The sequence below is a fragment of the Penicillium oxalicum genome, chromosome VIII (assembly GCF_001723175.1).
Source record: "Penicillium oxalicum strain HP7-1 chromosome VIII, whole genome shotgun sequence".
NCBI classification, from domain to species: Eukaryota; Fungi; Ascomycota; class Eurotiomycetes; order Eurotiales; family Aspergillaceae; genus Penicillium; species Penicillium oxalicum.
Window position 1 is genome coordinate 1,719,312 of NC_064657.1, and position 18,406 is coordinate 1,737,717.

At 52.0% G+C, this 18,406-nt stretch overlaps 6 protein-coding genes across 6 annotated transcripts; 5 read left to right on the plus strand and 1 right to left on the minus strand.

The window, feature by feature from the left end:
• Window positions 1-1,209: 1,209 nt before the first annotated feature.
• On the plus strand, window positions 1,210-4,730 carry POX_h09890 (uncharacterized protein; the record flags this gene model as incomplete). Its single annotated transcript, XM_050118634.1, has 4 exons — window positions 1,210-1,330; window positions 1,427-1,635; window positions 1,772-1,838; window positions 3,634-4,730. 4 exons carry the CDS (start codon window positions 1,210-1,212, stop codon window positions 4,728-4,730), a joined length of 1,494 nt encoding a protein of 497 aa, XP_049965421.1.
• Window positions 4,731-5,604: 874 nt separating this feature from the next.
• On the plus strand, window positions 5,605-6,423 carry POX_h09891 (uncharacterized protein; the record flags this gene model as incomplete). The annotated part of the gene is made up of 3 exons (XM_050118635.1): window positions 5,605-6,071; window positions 6,145-6,222; window positions 6,285-6,423. 3 exons carry the CDS (start codon window positions 5,605-5,607, stop codon window positions 6,421-6,423), a joined length of 684 nt encoding a protein of 227 aa, XP_049965422.1.
• Window positions 6,424-7,463: 1,040 nt separating this feature from the next.
• On the plus strand, window positions 7,464-9,509 carry POX_h09892 (Autophagy-related protein; the record flags this gene model as incomplete). Its single annotated transcript, XM_050118636.1, has 4 exons — window positions 7,464-7,635; window positions 7,716-7,949; window positions 8,198-9,059; window positions 9,221-9,509. 4 exons carry the CDS (start codon window positions 7,464-7,466, stop codon window positions 9,507-9,509), a joined length of 1,557 nt encoding a protein of 518 aa, XP_049965423.1.
• Window positions 9,510-11,229: 1,720 nt separating this feature from the next.
• POX_h09893 (Maltose permease MAL31) lies at window positions 11,230-12,952 on the plus strand (the record flags this gene model as incomplete). The annotated part of the gene is made up of 2 exons (XM_050118637.1): window positions 11,230-11,572; window positions 11,655-12,952. 2 exons carry the CDS (start codon window positions 11,230-11,232, stop codon window positions 12,950-12,952), a joined length of 1,641 nt encoding a protein of 546 aa, XP_049965424.1.
• Window positions 12,953-13,640: 688 nt separating this feature from the next.
• On the minus strand, window positions 13,641-16,870 carry POX_h09894 (uncharacterized protein; the record flags this gene model as incomplete). The annotated part of the gene is made up of 4 exons (XM_050118638.1): window positions 13,641-14,344; window positions 15,480-15,737; window positions 15,787-16,611; window positions 16,729-16,870. 4 exons carry the CDS (start codon window positions 16,868-16,870, stop codon window positions 13,641-13,643), a joined length of 1,929 nt encoding a protein of 642 aa, XP_049965425.1.
• A 688-nt stretch (window positions 16,871-17,558) lies between these two features.
• POX_h09895 (uncharacterized protein) lies at window positions 17,559-18,266 on the plus strand (the record flags this gene model as incomplete). Its single annotated transcript, XM_050118639.1, has 1 exon — window positions 17,559-18,266. The coding sequence occupies one exon, from the start codon at window positions 17,559-17,561 to the stop codon at window positions 18,264-18,266; it is 708 nt and encodes a 235-aa protein (XP_049965426.1).
• Between the last annotated feature and the right edge of the window lie 140 nt (window positions 18,267-18,406).

Here is an 18,406-nt window from a genome sequence, read left to right on the forward strand (position 1 = left end):
CAAAGGTAGTGACTGTATTTGTCATGGTCTTTTCCACATTTGCTTGCCCAGGACGCACCTTGCCGTTGTCCTGATAATCAGCCAAGGTGGATGACAGTTTTTGCGATGGGGGAGGGCGATCCGGTCCAGTTTGGTCGGACGGTGTGCCAGGGAATTTGGAATTCTGATATGCCCCACCGCCGACCATTTCTAACCCCGCGTGGCGTCATTGGACGAGGGGCACGGCGCTGATGGTGCTCGATGGTCGTCCACCAGAACGAGTCTCCCTTGTTGTGAACGAGACGGGACCTGACCTGTTCCAGATGGAGAAAAAAAAAAGGATGTTGCGGCACCGGCACTGCCATTTGCTCGGTTCTGGTTGAGAGTGGTGGATGCCGATGATGCAGATCAGGGGACCCATGTATCATGTATGCTTATAAGTTATCTTGGGTGGTGGGTCGAATATGTACATGGGATAGCGAAGTAAATGATTGCCACTAGTCGTGTGGAAGCACCAAACTCAAAACACCCGCGCTGGGGCACTGGAGAAGACCACTCGATGGTGATCGACTCTGACCTCCGCGTCGTATTTCTCGTACCGAAATTGGGGATCGACCTTAGTGCCGGCCATTTCTTAGAACCAGCTGAGCGGCGGCGGCGAGTCTCCGCGTGTCAACCAGCCGGATATCTACTCAACTCCGGAGCGAGCAATCGATTCCAGACTCGTCCCCGCCGGCTGCATCTGCGTCGATCGCCATTCTTCGCTGCTCCGTCGATAATAATCAGACAGGTCGAGCTTGAAACGACGATCAGCCGGCGTGACTGGAAGCCGTATGCAATGCCTGCATGACCCGGTCTGGCCTCACCTGGTCCACTCACCAAACACGGTTGTCGAGGGAGGGGTTGACAGTGGAAGCGGAGACCTGGTCCAAGTGTCGTGGATCCTGAGATGGCGAATCGTCCTGTCGACAGCACTAGTCGTGGACCGTGTGCTCGTAATTCCAATCCGGTTGTGGGACTCGAAATGGATTCGGATTTGGTATGACGGATGTTTCGGTCAGAACTGACTGATCAGTCCATCATCCTCCCGGAGGCCTCTGGTCATTTAAAGACCGTCCGAATTCCCCCAAGGTCCTTGTCCCAGATATCTTTTGGATCCATCTTGGTGAGCACCCTGGGAGAAAATCCAATTCCAGATTCCATCCATTCTATCGATTCCAACCAGTCATCATGCCTCTCTCCGGCCACTGTCTCTGCAAGGCGGTCACCTACACGGTCGACGTGGACGCGCCTCTCATCACCGCCTACGACCACTGCGATGACTGCCAGCGCCAGAGTGGTTCCACCTACTGTACGTCTGATCCGATCCCATTCCACAAATGATCAACCCCCAACCATCCCCCCCTCCATTGACCCCGTGGACTAATCATACTCATCATCCATCCAGCCCTGGTCGCCGTCGTCCCCAAGGACAAGCTGACCATCAACGGTCCCACCAAGAGCTGGGCCGGCAAGGGTAGTTCCGGCCACGCCGTCCACCGCATCTTCTGCTCCGAGTGTGGCTCCCCCATTGCCCACGACCCCGACGCGGCCCCGGAGATCATCGCCCTGAAAGCCGGTACCCTGGATACTGACATCAAGAAGACGCTCAAGCCGGTATGTTATCATCGTGTGGATCTTCCGAGCTCTCCCACCGCCCACCACCACTACCACCGCCTACTTGGCCAAGAAAGGGGAGAACAATTGGCTAACCGGAGATGGTCGGCACTTCTGTATCTTGTTCGACTTGCAGGACACCGAGATCTGGACCCAGAGCAAGTTGCCCTTCTGTCAGGAACATCTGGCCAAGCCATTCGAGGGTATGCCCCAGTGAGGAGCAGGTGAAGGTGCACAGTAATGAAGGTAATGCAGTAGCGAAGTGAGCTGGTGTTTGGAGATACGCAGGTGGGCGGGTTGAATCTCTATCGTGGGTGGGATGCTTCGCCTGGTTGTTTTTGTCGATTTCCCGGTGAAGCTGTGTGGTGTCTTACGCCGGCAAGAATGATGATGATACATGATATAAATGTTGGACTACGCAACTGTGATAATTTACCTCGTCGAACTCATCCGCGATCAAGATGCAATTGCTCCCTTCGGCAACAACGTGGCAACGTTCTGCTACCCCACGTGTCGGAGGGACGTTGCCTGCCGGTCTCCCAACGTCCAGGGGTCCTCAAATCACATCCATGCCGAGATTCGAACATCGAAGTAAAAAAAAAGGGAATAGACTCAAGAGTAATCAACCTTATGTTTTTTTTTAAAAAAAAAAGAAGGGATGATCATTGAAAATGCGCTTGGATGAGTAAGTTCTCAGGGTGTCAAGAGTCAATCGGAAAGGCTTCCATGAGAAAAGCGAGTGCGACGATCGCCGTATGAACAGATCGGAAGTTGCACAATCAGCAGCAAGGCAAATGTGCCACAAGCAAGGTGGCATTGAACCAGGAAAGCTTGGGTTCGCAGCCGACAGATGAACATATCTCAAATCGTCCATCAAAGTTCTCTCTTTGTTTAAAAGTAAAAAGACTTACAGGTGACATGGGGTGCTGGATTGACCAAAGCCATCGATTCTACCCGGGATACGGAGCGATCCAGACCTGGACGCCATGTCACATCGGTTGGGACGGATTCATCGTTCGAGGAAGATGGCTACCGTGTAACATGATGAACGGGCGTGCATGTCTCCACCAGAGCTCCCGGGCTGCAGGATCCGCCACTGGCAGGGCTCAGCCAGGTACAGTACGGCGGTAGGACAAACCCATTCCCGACCAAGAAGTTGCCTCGGATGTAACTTCAAATCATCGTATTCTTTGCTTGTGAATGCGATCTGTAAGTGGCCGAGATCTGCATCGGAGGTGATCACCATGAGCATTTCATGCTTGAACGTGGTGGCGGATGCTATCCCCGTCCCGGAGATGGGTATCTGCAGAGGAGGGAGACAGCCTCGCACTTGATGAGGTCGTATCCAGGTGATTGATTACCATTTGATGCGATGCGAGGTCCGACGGGAGATGGAACACCAGGCATTTCCTCAGCAAGAGTGGCTGGATCCGGGGTCGGGTGCTCTATATCTAGCCCGGTCCGCGAGGAGCCCGTAATTGGATCAGGAAAGAGGAATCCAGCGTCTTGACCAGTATACTACATCGAGCATGAATCGAGATATGAACCAAATCCCCCAAAGCGTCAAAGTCCGATCAACCTGCAATGCTTGCCAGCGGGCAAAGATACGTTGCAGCCACGAGCGACCATCATGTCGCCGTTGCGAGAAGCACGGAATGGACTGCGTATACAGTGTTTCGCGGCGGCTGGGACGACCAGCAAAGAAAAAAGCCTCTCGAATGGAGTCAATCCCCTCGGACCATGGCTCTTCTTGTGAATCAGCAATTCCCTCGTCAAACGAGATGAAGCCACCGAAAATCCCCACAGAAAAGACTTCTCATCAGATGAAACAGTTGAGAACACGTGGGAAAGACCGTCAAAGATGCAAACCCGAAGAGCATTTGGGGGGAAAGACGCGAACCTTATCGGCGATCGAAAGCCAATCAGATATCCTGGGTAGGTGTGACCGGTCCTTTTTCATCGGCCCACAGGCTGATTATCTGATGACACGGTAATCAGGAGCGCCAAGATTCAGTCGACCGGGTGAGGATCTGGTTCCGAACTTGATCGCAAGTGGCTCTGTTGGCCATTGGCAGTATAGGGCCACAGAAACACGCTCTGGGGGTAGCTTTGACACATCATCTACGGTTCTTCCGGATTCACTGCCTTGCTCGAATGACCTCGTACCACCTTATCTGTCGAGCTTCTACCTCGACGGTGAGACGCAAGGCAATCCCATCTTAGCTGCTTGCATGTACCTGGGAACAGACTATCGCATCCTGTCTCAAGGTCTGACCTCTGCCACCAATGAATCTCCCATGGTGCCAGAAATCTCTGAGGGTGCTGAACACACCCCATTGCTTTCAGAACTAGAGCTTGACAGCGGAATGTCGGGTCTTTCAGGGTCATGGAAGTCGAAGCAAGTTCAGTCAAGGTATCGCTCTTCCATGGTCTCGGGGCGGCCCGGTGAGCTTTGCTGCTACGGTGGAAGCGACAACAGTGCAAGTGGTTCCGTCGACAAATCTATCCCGCTTTATGACGGTGAAACAAGGTCCATGCTCAGTTGTATCTGCGTGGGCAATGTCCTTGGCCAGCTAGTACAATCGGACGGACGGTCCAGACTTCAGACAGGGCTTCTCGTGGAAGAGTATCGTGCCATCCAAGACGAGGTACTAGTCGTGGCGAACACTGTCCTTCAATGTCGAATCTGTTCGCGGTCCGATTACTGGATTCATCTGCTGATGGTTGTCATTCTCACCATTGACAATTTTCTTATGAGGCTTGAAAGCATCTCCATCGCTGAAGCAGATGCCGAAATCAATGATTCAATATATGGAGCCGGGAAGGCGGCAAAAATGCAGAGGCAGAGACCTCTCGCCACAAGCTTCAGAGATGACAGTACTAATATCGGATCGTCATCGACGAGCGCATCGTCGCGGGAATGCGAGACGAATACGCACTTGGATCAGCTCTTCATGCTTCTCGCTACAGTTCGTAAAATTCGCGCTCGTCTACAGTTGGTTCTCCCACAGGACTTCTCGACAGGATCGAGTCTCTGGATGATCGCAGACGTAGACCGGCGCTTACAACTGTTGATCACGAACACCAAAATTTGAACGAGTTGGAAATCATGCAAGCAAAACTGGCCCCGATACGTTACTTGGTTCCAACCAGTTTGTTCTTTGATGGCCAATGATGCTCATGCGAAGTCTCAGCAAAGCCGCGGCGCGGAGGTGGAACCTGCACCGTAGTCGTACCTCCAGATGCGAGTCATGTCTCTCGATTGGCCTGTGAGTCGGACGCCAATTTTGCAAGATCCCGAAAATGCGAAGCTCCGCGATGCCTGGCGCCATTTATGTCGAATTTGATCCGTATTGTAAGAGATCAAGCGATTTTTTTTGGATTCATGCAAGCACTCAAACCCGGTTGCCAGGGTACAGGAGACTGAGCGAGGCTCCATGGGCATCAAGATCCCATAAAAGTGCTTGACTCGCTGGAAAATCAGCATTGGCTGCGAGATGAGAAAAACCGGGAGTGCGTTTGTATTCTCGACAATCCGGACAATGCAAAGTTTCATATTGTCAGATTTAGGTGGCAGCAAAGGGAGCAGGCAAGACAGCGATGATGTGGAAAGCTGGCAGAATAGTAATCAATCCTTTGTCAAAGATACCTCTTTCGACGTCATACACGTCATAATTTTCACATCATTGAGGTACAGATGCTCGTCAATCCCATCCGAATCGATTGATTCTCTACAAGTTTGGGCTCTCCTCACACCCCAAAAAAAAGAACGGACCCCGCGCATAAGAAACTCCCCCCCAAAATGAGTGAATGCGTCGACGCCTCTCTGATCCGCCGCCTACTTAGGACGAAGGTCACCACTTTCCTTGCATATGACCCCTGGCGACAGTCGCCCACTATTCAGCCCACTGTAGACCCACGCGGAGCGTCTCCACCTTCCATGTCGTGCTCTAATTCACACCCCCAGAGATGGCACTTTCATGGATCATCACGAAAAAGCTGTCACTCAGGATTCGACAACTCTCGCAGCAAGAGGTTGACCTTGGGTACGGGCTACCTATGATCATCGGAAAATTCTTGTGTCATCTCGAGGGGGACCCGACGCGAGAAGCTTTTCTGCGGATGTATTATCAGATTCCGATCATTGGCACCGAGGACGCTGACTTGGCCACATTGACTGAACAAATTCGTCCTCGGAAAGTGCCCGGTGAATGTGAGGCATATCGGCGAATGATGAGTCGAGAGTGCCGCTCCGTCCCACGGTTTTATGGATACAGCCAAAACCAGCAAGAAGGGCATGATTATGTGCCTGGAGGCTTGATTGAGTATCTTGCATGGGAAAAGGTGCCCGGGGAGCCACTCACGGAGGACTTGTTCTGGAGTTTAGATCGCCGTACACGTGATGATATCCGTGGTCGTTTTCGAGCCGCTTATGAGTAAGTTCGAGTCTATCAGATCCTTATAGTATATAGAATGAACCGAATCGGTAGCGCGCTAATATACCGACAGAGAGGTAATACAATGTGAAGTCGAGCCAGACACGGCCTCGATCTCCAAGATCATCTACAACCAGTCCACAGGTGATGTGTACGTGATAAGCTTTACCCCGGGCCATTTCAAAACGGCTCGCTAACTATTGATCTGGCTAGTTATATCTCAGGTTTTCGAGGGGCATGGCCGGTTCGTGATGAACTAAATTGGTCGGACACCTTTTATGTCTTATACGGGCTGGCTAAGCCACACGATGACAGGCACTGGCCCTCCTGCCCGGGGAAATGGGAGTACTAAAGAGATCTAGATTGCTTTCCTTCGTATAGTTGTTCTGAGACTCAACGAACACGCCATCACAATCTCGCTTCTACGTGGCCCTCAAGCTGCAGGTTGTCATTCCTCAAAGGGATCGAAGATAATCACAACTCGTAGTAAAGAAGCCACGCTCAAAATGGTCAGATATCGGGATCATAGTAAAGTGAGCCTGATGACAAGGGTTGAAGGCCTCGAGCTGCTTCGAAATGCCCTCTATGAATCCGACATCACACACATGGTGAAAGAACTAGTGTCCATGTTACTTGCTACAGCCCCAGCGGTGATATACATTTGAAATCGAGGGCCCTCCATGACTCTAGAAAAGAACATTTCGTCGACAATGGCACTGGTTGACAGGAGATGTTGTACGTCTCTAGAAGAACGCCCGAGTTTCGGGATGAGGCGTGTGAATGAGCTTGCTGATGATATACTTAAGGCTTGTATCGAGTCAATGGGCAGGTTGAACTTGCGGCGATCGCTTGTTCCACCCTTGTACTTTCATGATCATTAACTGCCTGAATGATTCTCAGGCATCAACTGAATGCCGACGAGACGCCTGAGGCGGGCCGAAACCGGATGTGCGCAAGTCACGTCGCTGACTTTCGAGGGTGAAAGCCTCTTACTAGCGGCCAGCAACTCTCTTGATCGTTGTCTTGCTCGTGGCTGTGCCGGTAGATTGAGTTCCTCGTGGCAGCTACAAAGATGTTTTTCAAACCGTACCGGTAGCTAGGCGGACAAGGCCTTTTGCACCTCTTTACCTCCGAGCCTGACAACGGTAAGCGGGAAGATCCGGCAATGACAGCATCACGTCTCCACCCGTCGCTGGCGATCGCAGTGAGTGGATTCGATTCCAAGGTTCTGCCTGGCAAGTTGCTGGATTTGCCGCCCACATCCGGTCGAAGTGCAAGGGGAGCGTGGGGGGAGAAGCACAGCAAAATGGACGCTGCCCAGCGGCCATTCCCTTTGCCGATTGACGAGGTTCAATTTTCTCTTCCTATCCGCTTCGCTTGCGTCTGGCCTTCATGCTCGCGACCATCCGCGACGCGTTATCCCCTGCATCTCCGTCCGATGAGGAGGCCTCGACTCGGCCTCCGCGGTATGATGGCGAAGACACCACCCCGACCAGCCCACGCGAAATCGCGGGCTGGTACTGTTATGGGATTGCAGCCGAAGTGTTCGCCGTCTGCGGTGTTGGTGAGTGAACGATCGTTCGGTTTCAGGGCCGGGCGTGAAATGCATATCATGGCGACCGACTGACATTGTCCTTGCGCTAGGATCTTTCTTACCACTGACTCTCGAACAATTGGCTCGCGAAAATGGGATCCTACAGACAAGTCAGCTACCCTGCTGGGGACCCTCGGCCCCCGAAAATAAGGGCGATGAACAATGCATAGTCAATGTACTCGGCCTCCGAATCACCACCGCGAGCTTTGCCATGTACACCTTTTCGCTGGCAGTGCTAGTCCAGGCGCTGACGTTGATCTCCTTCAGTGCGCTGGCCGACTATGGTAGGTTTCCAATGACCGATGCATCAAAAGAACGAAAAATTCAGAAACTAGAACCCCCCCCCTCTTACCCAAAAAAGTGAGAATGATTCAAAAATGAGAAATCACAGTCGGCTAACCAATGCAAATGCCCCCACACAGAACGAAATCGCAAGTCGCTGCTCCTTTCTTTGGCTTGATCGGGTCGGCCACGAGTATGATGTTTATTCTTGTTGCACCTTCAGTTTTCATATTGGGATCAATCCTCGTAGTGGTTGGAGTCACCTGTCTGGGCTCTTCGTTCGTGGTACTCAATTCGTTCTTACCACTGCTGGTCGCCAACCATCCGAGTGTACAGCACACCGATGCGGGCCGTGAGGGTAGCGCCAGCGAAGAGATGGCAGATTTGACTCGGGATGATGAGATCAATGGCTGGAACGATTGGGATGACAATGACAGCTCGGCGGGGATGCATGCCGACCCCAATCCAACAACAAGTTCCCGTGGTGGACTGAACGGCGCACCGCATGATTCCACCGCCACATCACTGCAGCTGTCCACCAAGATATCGGCCAAGGGAGTAGGTCTTGGTTATTGTGCGGCGGTGCTCGTGCAAATCCTCAGTATCGGCATGCTCATTCTGCTCAACAAGACTTCACTGCCCAAGAAATCGGGCTCGCTTCCGTTGAGATTTGTTTTGCTTCTGGTGGGCCTTTGGTGGTGCGCTTTCACACTCGTGACTCGTCAGTGGCTACGGGACCGACCAGGCCCCCCACTGGATACATTTCAGCACTCCAGGGCGGCTCGTTGGCGCGTATGGTTGCGACTGGTCAGCTTTGCGTGGAGATCTCTCTGGCAGACTATCACCATCGCCGTGCGTCTGCGAGAAGTGATCGTCTTCCTGGTCGCTTGGTTCCTCCTCTCTGACGCGATGGCGACTGTTTCTGGAACAGCCATTCTGTTTGCCCGAACGGAGCTTCAGATGAGTACAACCGCGATAGGCTGCTTGTCGGTGACCGTTACCCTCTCAGGTATGGCTGGGGCCTTCCTCTGGCCGCATGTGTCTCGACGATTTGGACTTGAGCCAAACCATACAATCATGGTGTGTATCGCCCTGTTTGAGATCATTCCACTGTATGGGATGCTGGCGTATATTCCTTTTGTCAAGAATTGGGGTGTTGTCGGTCTTCAACAGCCATGGGAAATCTTCCCTTTGGGCGTCATCCATGGCATTGTCTCCGGGGTCTCGCCTCGTACTGTCGTTCTTTCTTTGGCTTGCTGATCCCCCCGGGCAGTGAGGCTGCTTTCTACGCCTTGTATGCGGCGACCGATAAAGGTAGTTCTTTCATCGGGCCCGCGATTGTCGGTGTGCTGATCGATGCCACTGGCACCGTGCGTGCGGGATTTTTCTTCATTGCGATTCTGATCGTCTTGCCCATCCCGCTGGTTTGGATGGTTGACGCGGAGAAAGGTCGCAACCAGGCCCTGAAAATGGCGAGTTCTCTTGTCAAGTCCCACGAGTCACGTCATAAGGACGCCGACGACGGCATGGAGGCCGAGGGCTTGCTCAACCACCGGTCGTAGCGGCTCGCTCGAAATGGACGATCTAGAATCAGTCAATGACTGGCATGACTGTTATGACTGCATGGATTACTTGGGACATAGACGGTAGATGGATCATTTGACGATCGCGACATGAGATCATACAATGTGGATTTGATCATTGGCACATGATCTTTCATAGAATCACTTATATGACCTCCTTCCTCAATTGCTCGGAGGCTTCCGTCCAGTTCTCTTCTCATCTCGAAAGATTTAGGTCTAAGGCGTGAACTGTCCTTGGATCCCACACGGCGGGTGCTTGCTAATTTAAATTTCGGCTGTAGCCGGCCGTTCAACTTCTTTAAAATTGAGCATCCGGCTGGAAATGGATTGCTTGCGCTTTTAAACGCCGGCGGTCATTCCAAGTCTTTGCGGGATCTCTCATCCTGCCCTCGCCTCGTGACCGCACGCTTCCTGAGGATTCCCCATCTGTGCAATTCCTTTCCACCTCTTTCCCACACTGTAACATCTGGAGCGGCCGAAGGATCGCCATCCATCTCTTTGGTTGAATTTAAATCAGGCACAGACCATTTATACTGGGGGTTTGACACAGAAAAGAGATGACTTTCTCGACCAATAACTGGGACTCACTGAGCTTTATCCTTTTCCATCCGCTCGAGTAATCAGAAAAGCTCAATGTACATCCGACTCACGATGAGTGGCTTCCCTCACTCGCCAACGATTGTCGCTTAGGCAAGTAAGCGGCTAGATCGGTCAAGGAAGGACGTGGGGCTGTCGAGGCGCAAGAATGTCTGAAGCAGCCGTGGCATTGTTGGACGCAACGAGTCAACACGGAAGAATGGAGACACGTCTGAGACGGCAATGGGATCGGGTGACCTTTCCAACCATGCCATGGACATGTCAAGATGACAGTCAGCTGCGAACGAATCTCATCCAACCTACCACGATCCAGTCTTTTTACCCGGTTCTCACGCCACGCGGGTGATTTCCATGTGAGCCGGGATGACGCCCGTCGCCGAAGAGGAAAAGCGGAGGATGATCGATTCCATCAATCGAACGACGAGCTGACTGCGCTAGTGCGCTTGAATACCTGGGGATAACCTGGGGGCCCCTTCAGATCATCGCTTTGTGGATCAAGGAATTTGACCCAATGAAGATGCTTCTCAACCAGACGGTCTCCATAAGAAGCCTCAAAAGGGTTTGGGCTCGATGATCTTATCAACCCCACCGTCTCGGGTGAATTGAGACCGGGGTTTTCATTGGGAGTCTAGCTTTCTATCGCTGGTTCGCTGATAGGTGCGAAAACATAGGCGACAAGCCCCATTTTTGATGCAATTAAAGCCCGGTCGAGGTGCTTCTGTCCAAAGGACTCCCCGTGGTCGTCTGCAATTACTGGCTTGAGATCCTGGCTCTGACCTTGCTTGGTAGACCGACTGAACCAATAGGAAGCGAGCTCATCCATGGCTGTAGCTTCTCCACAGCTCCCCCAGATTATCCTCCCTCTTTCCCAGACAGGCCCCTCGCCATGGGTTGATTCCTGGATCATGCACCATGCAGTAAGATGGATTGCGGACCGTTGGTATAAGACAGGGAGGGGGCCCTCTTCCCTCCCCTTGCACAGGCGGCCCGACCGTTTGGCAAGTGAAGTGAAGTATCCTTCATATGAACCACGGAGACTTGGAATTGGTGTAGGGCACTCCGAAATCGATCATCACGGTCTCATCAAGCCGTGGAAGCAGCCATGAACCAGACAGAAGCAGCATTGGAGAAGTCGGCCGCCCATCATGTGGAGGATCTCCTAGGAGCTGGGGCAATCTTTGAGGCCAGACAGGCCACGGCCGATGAGCATGAACAGTCCCTATGGCAGGCCTTGCGAGCCAATCGCAAGGCCGTCCTGTGGTCCGTCTTGGTCTCCATGTCGATCATCATGGAGGGATATGATACGATCCTGATGGGCAATTTCTTCGCCTATCCACGTTTCCGGGAAAAGTACGGGGAATACACTGGAGAGGAACATGGCTGGCAAGTGTCTGCACCTTGGCAGACTGGACTGAGCATGGCCAGTACGGTCGGTTGTATCTTTGGTGAGTGGGAACAATGCTTCTGGTGTATCGTGTCAATCTACCGCAAGGAACTGGTCGCTCATGCTCTCTCCTTTCATCACAGGTGGGCTTCTCAACGGCTACTTTGCCAGCAAGGTCGGCTATCGTAAAGTGATGATGGTCGCGTTGGCCTTTTTAACTGCATTCATCTTCGTCGTCTTTTTCGCCAACTCCGTCGCTGTCTTGCTCGTGGGTCAGATTCTCTGCGGTCTCTCATGGGGTGTGTTTGCCACCGTCGGACCGGCCTACGCATCCGAGGTTTGCCCGACCAACTTGCGTGGCTACCTCACTGTCTACGTCAACATGTGCTGGGCTATCGGTCAACTCATTGCATCCGGTGTCCTCTATGGTCTCGTGGATCGCCCCGACCAGTGGTCTTACCGTATCCCCTTCGCGTTGCAATGGATCTGGCCGCTTCCCCTGATGGTCGTCTGCTGGCTCGCTCCCGAGAGCCCGTGGTTTTTGGTACGCAAGGACCGTCTGGAGGAGGCCAAACAAAGCATTCGCCGTCTCGGGGGAGACAAGACCGAGGACCAAATCAATGGGCAACTTGCAATGCTTGTCCATACGACCAAGATCGAGGCAGAGATCGAAGCGGGTACCTCTTACTGGGATTGTTTCAAGGGAGTCGATTTGCGTCGCACGGAGATTTGCTGCATGGCTTTTGTTGGCCAGATCTTGTCGGGCAGTACGTTCGCATACTCTCCCACATACTTCTTTGAGCAGGCCGGAATGGACCCGGGCAAGGCGTTCCAGCTCGGTGTGGGCTGTACCGGAGTCGCATTTATGGGCACCGCGCTTTCTTGGTGGCTGATCACCTACTGCGGTCGCCGGGCCCTGTACGTTTCCGGCCAGGGCATCCTCTGTGTGTTTCTCTTCCTCATCGCCATCATCAATTCGGCTTCCCACACCACCGATGCCATGTGGACACAGGCGTCTTTCTGCTTCCTCTGGCTCTTTGTCTACTCCCTCACCGTGGGTCCCATCACCTATGCAATTGTCTCGGAGATCTCTTCGGTGCGACTGCGTCCCTTGACCGTCTCCCTGGCACGCTCGGCATACCAGGTGATCAACGTTGTTTCACAAGTCCTGGAGCCCTACTTCATGAACCCAACGGCCTGGAATGCATCCGGTAAGACTGGGTTCTTCTGGGGCGCCACTGCTCTGCTGGCATTCATTTGGGCATTCTTCCGTCTGCCCGAGCCCAAGGACCGCACCTATGCCGAGCTAGATATCCTGTTTGCCACCAAGACCCCTGCCCGAAAGTTCGCAACCACAAAGGTCGATCTCTACGAGGTTGGCGAGTCTTCTTCGCAGACGGGTCTGGTACAGCGCCAGGCTGTGCAAGAGGTGAAGGAGTAACGCTGAGAGAAATTCTTAATGATAAAGACGATCAATATGTACCGTTTAAAGCTTCCAATGTCGCTATGATTTAATCTGCCTGTGGAATGTCAACCACAATCTATGAGTCTCGAAGTTCAATTCAAAAGGGGTAGAATGTTCTCTCAGTTACTCAATCTTACTGTCTTCTGTCCATTGGAAATTCCTTCAAACGAGGATAGCCATGCATCGTAGCACCACGCGCAATTTCGAAGCTGACGCGTTTTTTTATAAATACCCTTTATCCGCAGAGAGCTACCTACAAGCGACCACTCCGGGGATGTTACATTTGAACTGCGTGTCGAATGGTGGCAGGATCATTTTTATTCTCAAGGCCCGATTTATTTGGTCAAATTTGTAGAAAAAGCATAATTAATCGGCCATCCCAGATTTTTTTCCTTTCATGTACCATCCAATAACCCTGTCGCCCCTGGCCTGGGTGTTAGATGCTGGAAATCAAGATTCACTGAGTAGCGTGTACGTTGCTTCGTACCTGCGCCAAGACATAGACATTCATGCAAGAATTGAACCACACCATGCGTTGTCGGGGGGCTTTAATTTTCCTCGGCATAGCGTACTTGGCAGCCCTGGAGTGCAGCAGGATCCAGCACCAAAAAGGGCTATGAGTTCATTCAACCGAGAGTCGAGCACTGTGATTAATCCATGACATCTACCACCCCTTCATCTCGTACATAATGTCCCTGAACATATCCGCAAGTTCTACGCTTGTGATGTTGGAAAGCCTTTTGTATCGCTTCGCGTAGTCTGCCTTTCTGGCTGCCACAAAAGTTGGAAGGTCGGATTTGATCTCTTCCAGAAGAATAATCGCAATCATTCCCGGTGCAATAGAGCAATATTTTGCGGTCTTGGTGTGGACATTCGAAAAGGCCATCACGAATTCGATCGCACTGGAGAACTGGGAGCGCCTTATTCCCCATAGGGCGAGAATGTTTTTTCTGGCCAGATGGTAGTCTGTCGCGTTCAGGACCTTCTTGAGGGCAAAGACGTATTCATCAGCAAAGTTACATCGATAGCCCGCAATCTGAATCATGCGGTTGATCTCTTTGGAGATGGACTCTTGCAGCCACATTTGAACCTTCTGAGAGTGTTCGACCCAGGTATCGGCCTCCAAAGACGTGGTCAGGGGCCTGGTAGAGAAAGCATCAATCAATCTCTGCAGACCCTTGCTTCTCAGTATCTTGGTAGCATCCTCCAGCCAATCTTCAAAGTCTTGGGGGTCCTCGAGGACGTCTAGTTTGGGAAGGGTAAACTTTTTGGGGGCACCAGTAAGTTGAGTCACATCATCTGCGAAGAGGATGCTTGGAGAGACATAATCTGCGTAGTTCTCCCTTGCTGAAGGATATTCGACAAAGCCTGGGGGGGTAAGACATCTTGAACTGGCGATTCTGAGAAGGGTGCAAGAGGGGTTGGAGGTGATTTGGTGTCCTTGGTTGAATCGAGAGATGATGGAATGGTGGTACTGAAATCTGGAAATCGGGGGATTTTGAAAGGGAAAGGGAAAAACTAGAGATAATAGTGGCTTTTCGAGTTACTTTCTCGCAATTTTTTGTCATCGTGGTTATCGCAATCAGTCCTGCCTCTCATTGAATGTCCCCTTTCGGCAATCGACAGAGCACACTCTGCATCGATGTTTGCGCGAGGTTCGTCGGGCCTTTTCGTGGTCTCTGTTTGTTTAAACCGAGCTCTTTGGGGGCCAAAAATCTCTTAGATGGTGATCAATGGGTCTTTTTTTAATCCTCTAGGATTTCGACAATATTTCAAATGTCCCGATGTCTTTACATAGTTTGCATGCATTGACACACGAGTCGACAACGGTGACCTTGCTGCCCAAATAAGTGCCTTGTTCTTTTGGAGAACTTGTAAATATTTTTTTTGACAAACCTGCATGGACTCGTGGTTATTTCCAGAGACTCTTTGTTGCTTGATCTGCTGCCAATTGGAATCTGCCGGTCCATGTGGCAGTTCCCTCGCGGTATCTGGGCGGCACCCACACGCCGAATGTCCCCTACATTCAACCCATCTATTCAAGTTCGAACTTCAACGCTCTCAAATTAAGATACATCGCAGGATCAGTGTATTCCGAATGGCTCATCATCCGGCATATCTTTCAATGCAAGATTTAAATTGTACATCGCGCGGGTTTCAATATCTGCCTGCCCCTGATTCTGCAAACGTGATAAGTCACCATCTTCAAAGACCGCTATCGCACGGTTCTTTTTTAACGGCCCACTTAGAGCCTCTCTCACAGATATCGAGCGGGTCGCATCTCTCTTCACGAGGAGCCCTGTTTGAGAAAGGGGCGGTTTGACCTGTCGCATGGTATGCTACCGCTGGAGAGGCTCGTCAGGGCCCGGCAGAAGAGGCTCCTCGGGGTCCGGCAGGAGACGCTCTATTACCCGTCGGGTCATGAATGCATCTTCATACATCGCTAATTGATGAAGATAGGCGCGATGAATGTTTAGAAGTAATTTCTGCGGATTATGTATACATCGAGCCATCTTGTCGTAATTCCGATCGATCTCAAGGTCTGATGTAGGAGGGGTCTCCGGTATCGGAGACGATGAATGTTGGCGGCCATTGGAAGGGCCATCCAAAGAGGCATCTTCATCGGGTGTTTCTCGATCAGGTACGACTGGCTCAGCTGCTAGGGTATCAAGAACCTTAGTGCCATCAACTGGCCAGATACCGCGGTCTCTGAAGGCCTCACGGATAATACGCTGGTTAAAAACCTTCTTCCGGATTATGCCTAGTATTCGCACGAACTCATTTTTGCTGTAGGGCTGACCTGGATACACCATCAGTAAGAAATTTATCAGAATGTTCATGAGGATTGATATTCAACGTGCCTGCCCCAGCCGACATCCCGTTATTGAGCTTTTCGAAATGCTGCTTGTAGTTCAGAAAGGGCTTCCCATCTAGGGGCTGGCAAAGATGCGCTGAATGCGGTGGCAAGCTGAAAGGGATGATATTGTAATCCTTGCACTTCGAGAGAAATTCTGCGGTCAAATGCAACCCAGGGCCGTCAAAGATCAAGACACGTTGTTCGCCTTTTTTCAACCGGCCTGGTATAGAGGTTAACATATTGAACCGATCGAGCCAATTGAGCGCATTTCGGCGTGTTGTCAATCCACGAGGAGAGACATCGAATGCAGTCTCTTCTGGTAGACCATTTGGGGTCGTAAGCCACTCTATCATCAAGACCTCCCCTGTGAAGACAACGAAGGGCTCAACCAGATACCCATCGGCTGCTATACATTCGATGACCGTGATATTTTGGCCAGGAGATACGATAGTGGAGTTGGGGATAGCTAAACCAGCTACCCCAATAGCCCTACGTCCTCTGCCCCCAGTAGGGCGGAAAAGGCATTCGTCAAAGTTGTAGACCAAGCGGGAGGGTACATCTCGCAATTGGATCTCCAGAAGATCGTACCAATTCATTAACTGGCTTGCATCTACGGTCTGGTCTGGCTTCGCCTCGTCGGTAGTTTGCGGTCTAGGCAGAAGATCTTTCTGGTGGCGTTTGATGAAGCGATACGCCCAATTAGCGCTTAGGGGGGGTGGTGGTTGGTCAGGGTCGGCATCATTCTGGCGAGTCGCACTCGCCCACTCCGCAATGATTGCTGGCGTAATAGGGATAGACCAATCATGCATCTTCCTAATCCAGCGAACCAGGGCTTCTTCCTGAAAGTCCTCCAGGGCCCTCCCAACGGGCCGGCGGGCAGATCATGGGCGATGACCGCGTTTGATGCGTCTGCGGAGGGTATCAGCGTTGATGCCATACTCGCGGGCGGTCTTCGCGAGATTAGGCTTTTTTGCCTGTCGATAGGCTTCTATAGCCTGTTCCATCCGGGCCTCCCAGGATGGATCAGATTTGGGCATGGTGATTGAGAGATGATCAGGTATCCCAGTGAAAATTGAGGTTCATCAGAAATCAGGTAGGTGGGTGCTGGCCGGGCTCGCTGTATGCTTACGTAGGCCACTGATACCTTCAACCGTGACACACTCCGTCCGGCTCCGTCGATATCGTGATGCGATACTCCTGCGTACACGTGACGACCCCGTCCTGACTCGTGACCCCGCACAAAATGCACAACTTTATGCAGAGCCATCCGTGACCCACGCCTCGAGTGGCTGAGGCTTCAAAGGCGTGACGCTTCCCCGTAAATCACCGACGAGGAGTTGGCCCCCAACACAACCTCAATAATCATCAGTCAGATCCAGTCAGGGCCCTTCGCATCCCCCATAGCCAAGAAGGTGCACGACCTCTCATGCCTTACCCTCCCCTCGCACAGGCGGTGCAATCGACACGGAAACCCTTGGCTGATGAAATTTGACGTCATCTTACTGAACCCGATTGGGAACAGTATGTGTTGGAGGTGCCCAAACATCCAGAAGACTGCACACCGTCTATTCCTGCAGAGGTCAAACCGCAGATCGTCTGGTCGATATAACATGATACCATGGCGCTGAGTTTCTTCAAGAGTCCGGGGTCAAGAACGGACCGTCGGCCGTGTGAGCATTGAAAGTTTCCAGTCTAAATCTCTACTACCGCTACCATACCTTCACAATGCGATCGCTTCAAGTTGACCGCTGGCTCTTCTTATCCACCCTTGTGTTTTTGGGGCGACCTAGCCTCGCTGAGAGTGTGACGCCCTCAGCACATGGAGAATGCTCGGTCTTCGAATGGGATCACCAAGATGCGGTCCTACAATACGCCGATCCAATGCAGGTCAGCGGCGCCAAATACTGCGCCAATTCCAAGGACAAATCGCAAGATGTGACCTGCCCTCTGGTGGCCGAAGGTGACGCGCAATTTAAATCCCACACGAATGTGACCGCTTTTCACAACGCCACGCTGTACACGCAGCTTGTCGAGAAGGCGGTTTCTGCTGCCACCCTGGCCATGCCCGCTCCGTACTTCAACGACACTGTCTATGCGCCCATTGACCAGAAACGATCATTGGAAGGAGGGCAGGCGGGCTATATCAACTTTACGGCGTTGGAATTTTGCTACACGGGAACGCTGGGAAACTGCCGAGGTTCGATCCAGTCCTCCACCATTGGGAAATTCTGTGCACCTGTCTGGAGCACCGATGGGGATGACGTCGAGGTTTCAGGATTCTACACTGTTCAAACTATCCCTAAAGACAATGTGGGCAATTACGGTGACCCGTATGCTCGACAATCGAGTTCGGATGCTCTTTCGAGCTCCCAGATACAGGATGGATTTTTGGTTGCCGGACTGGCGGTGTCCTTTGCAGCGATTCTTGTTTAGTTCTCCCGTTCGATGTGAGATCGACGGGAGCGTGATATTGATCCATCTTGAGGTTTTGCTGGTTACGAATTTTGCAAATATCGATATTGATTTGAGCACGAGTGCCCGTGAGATTATCCTGCACTGATGAGCTTGTTTCA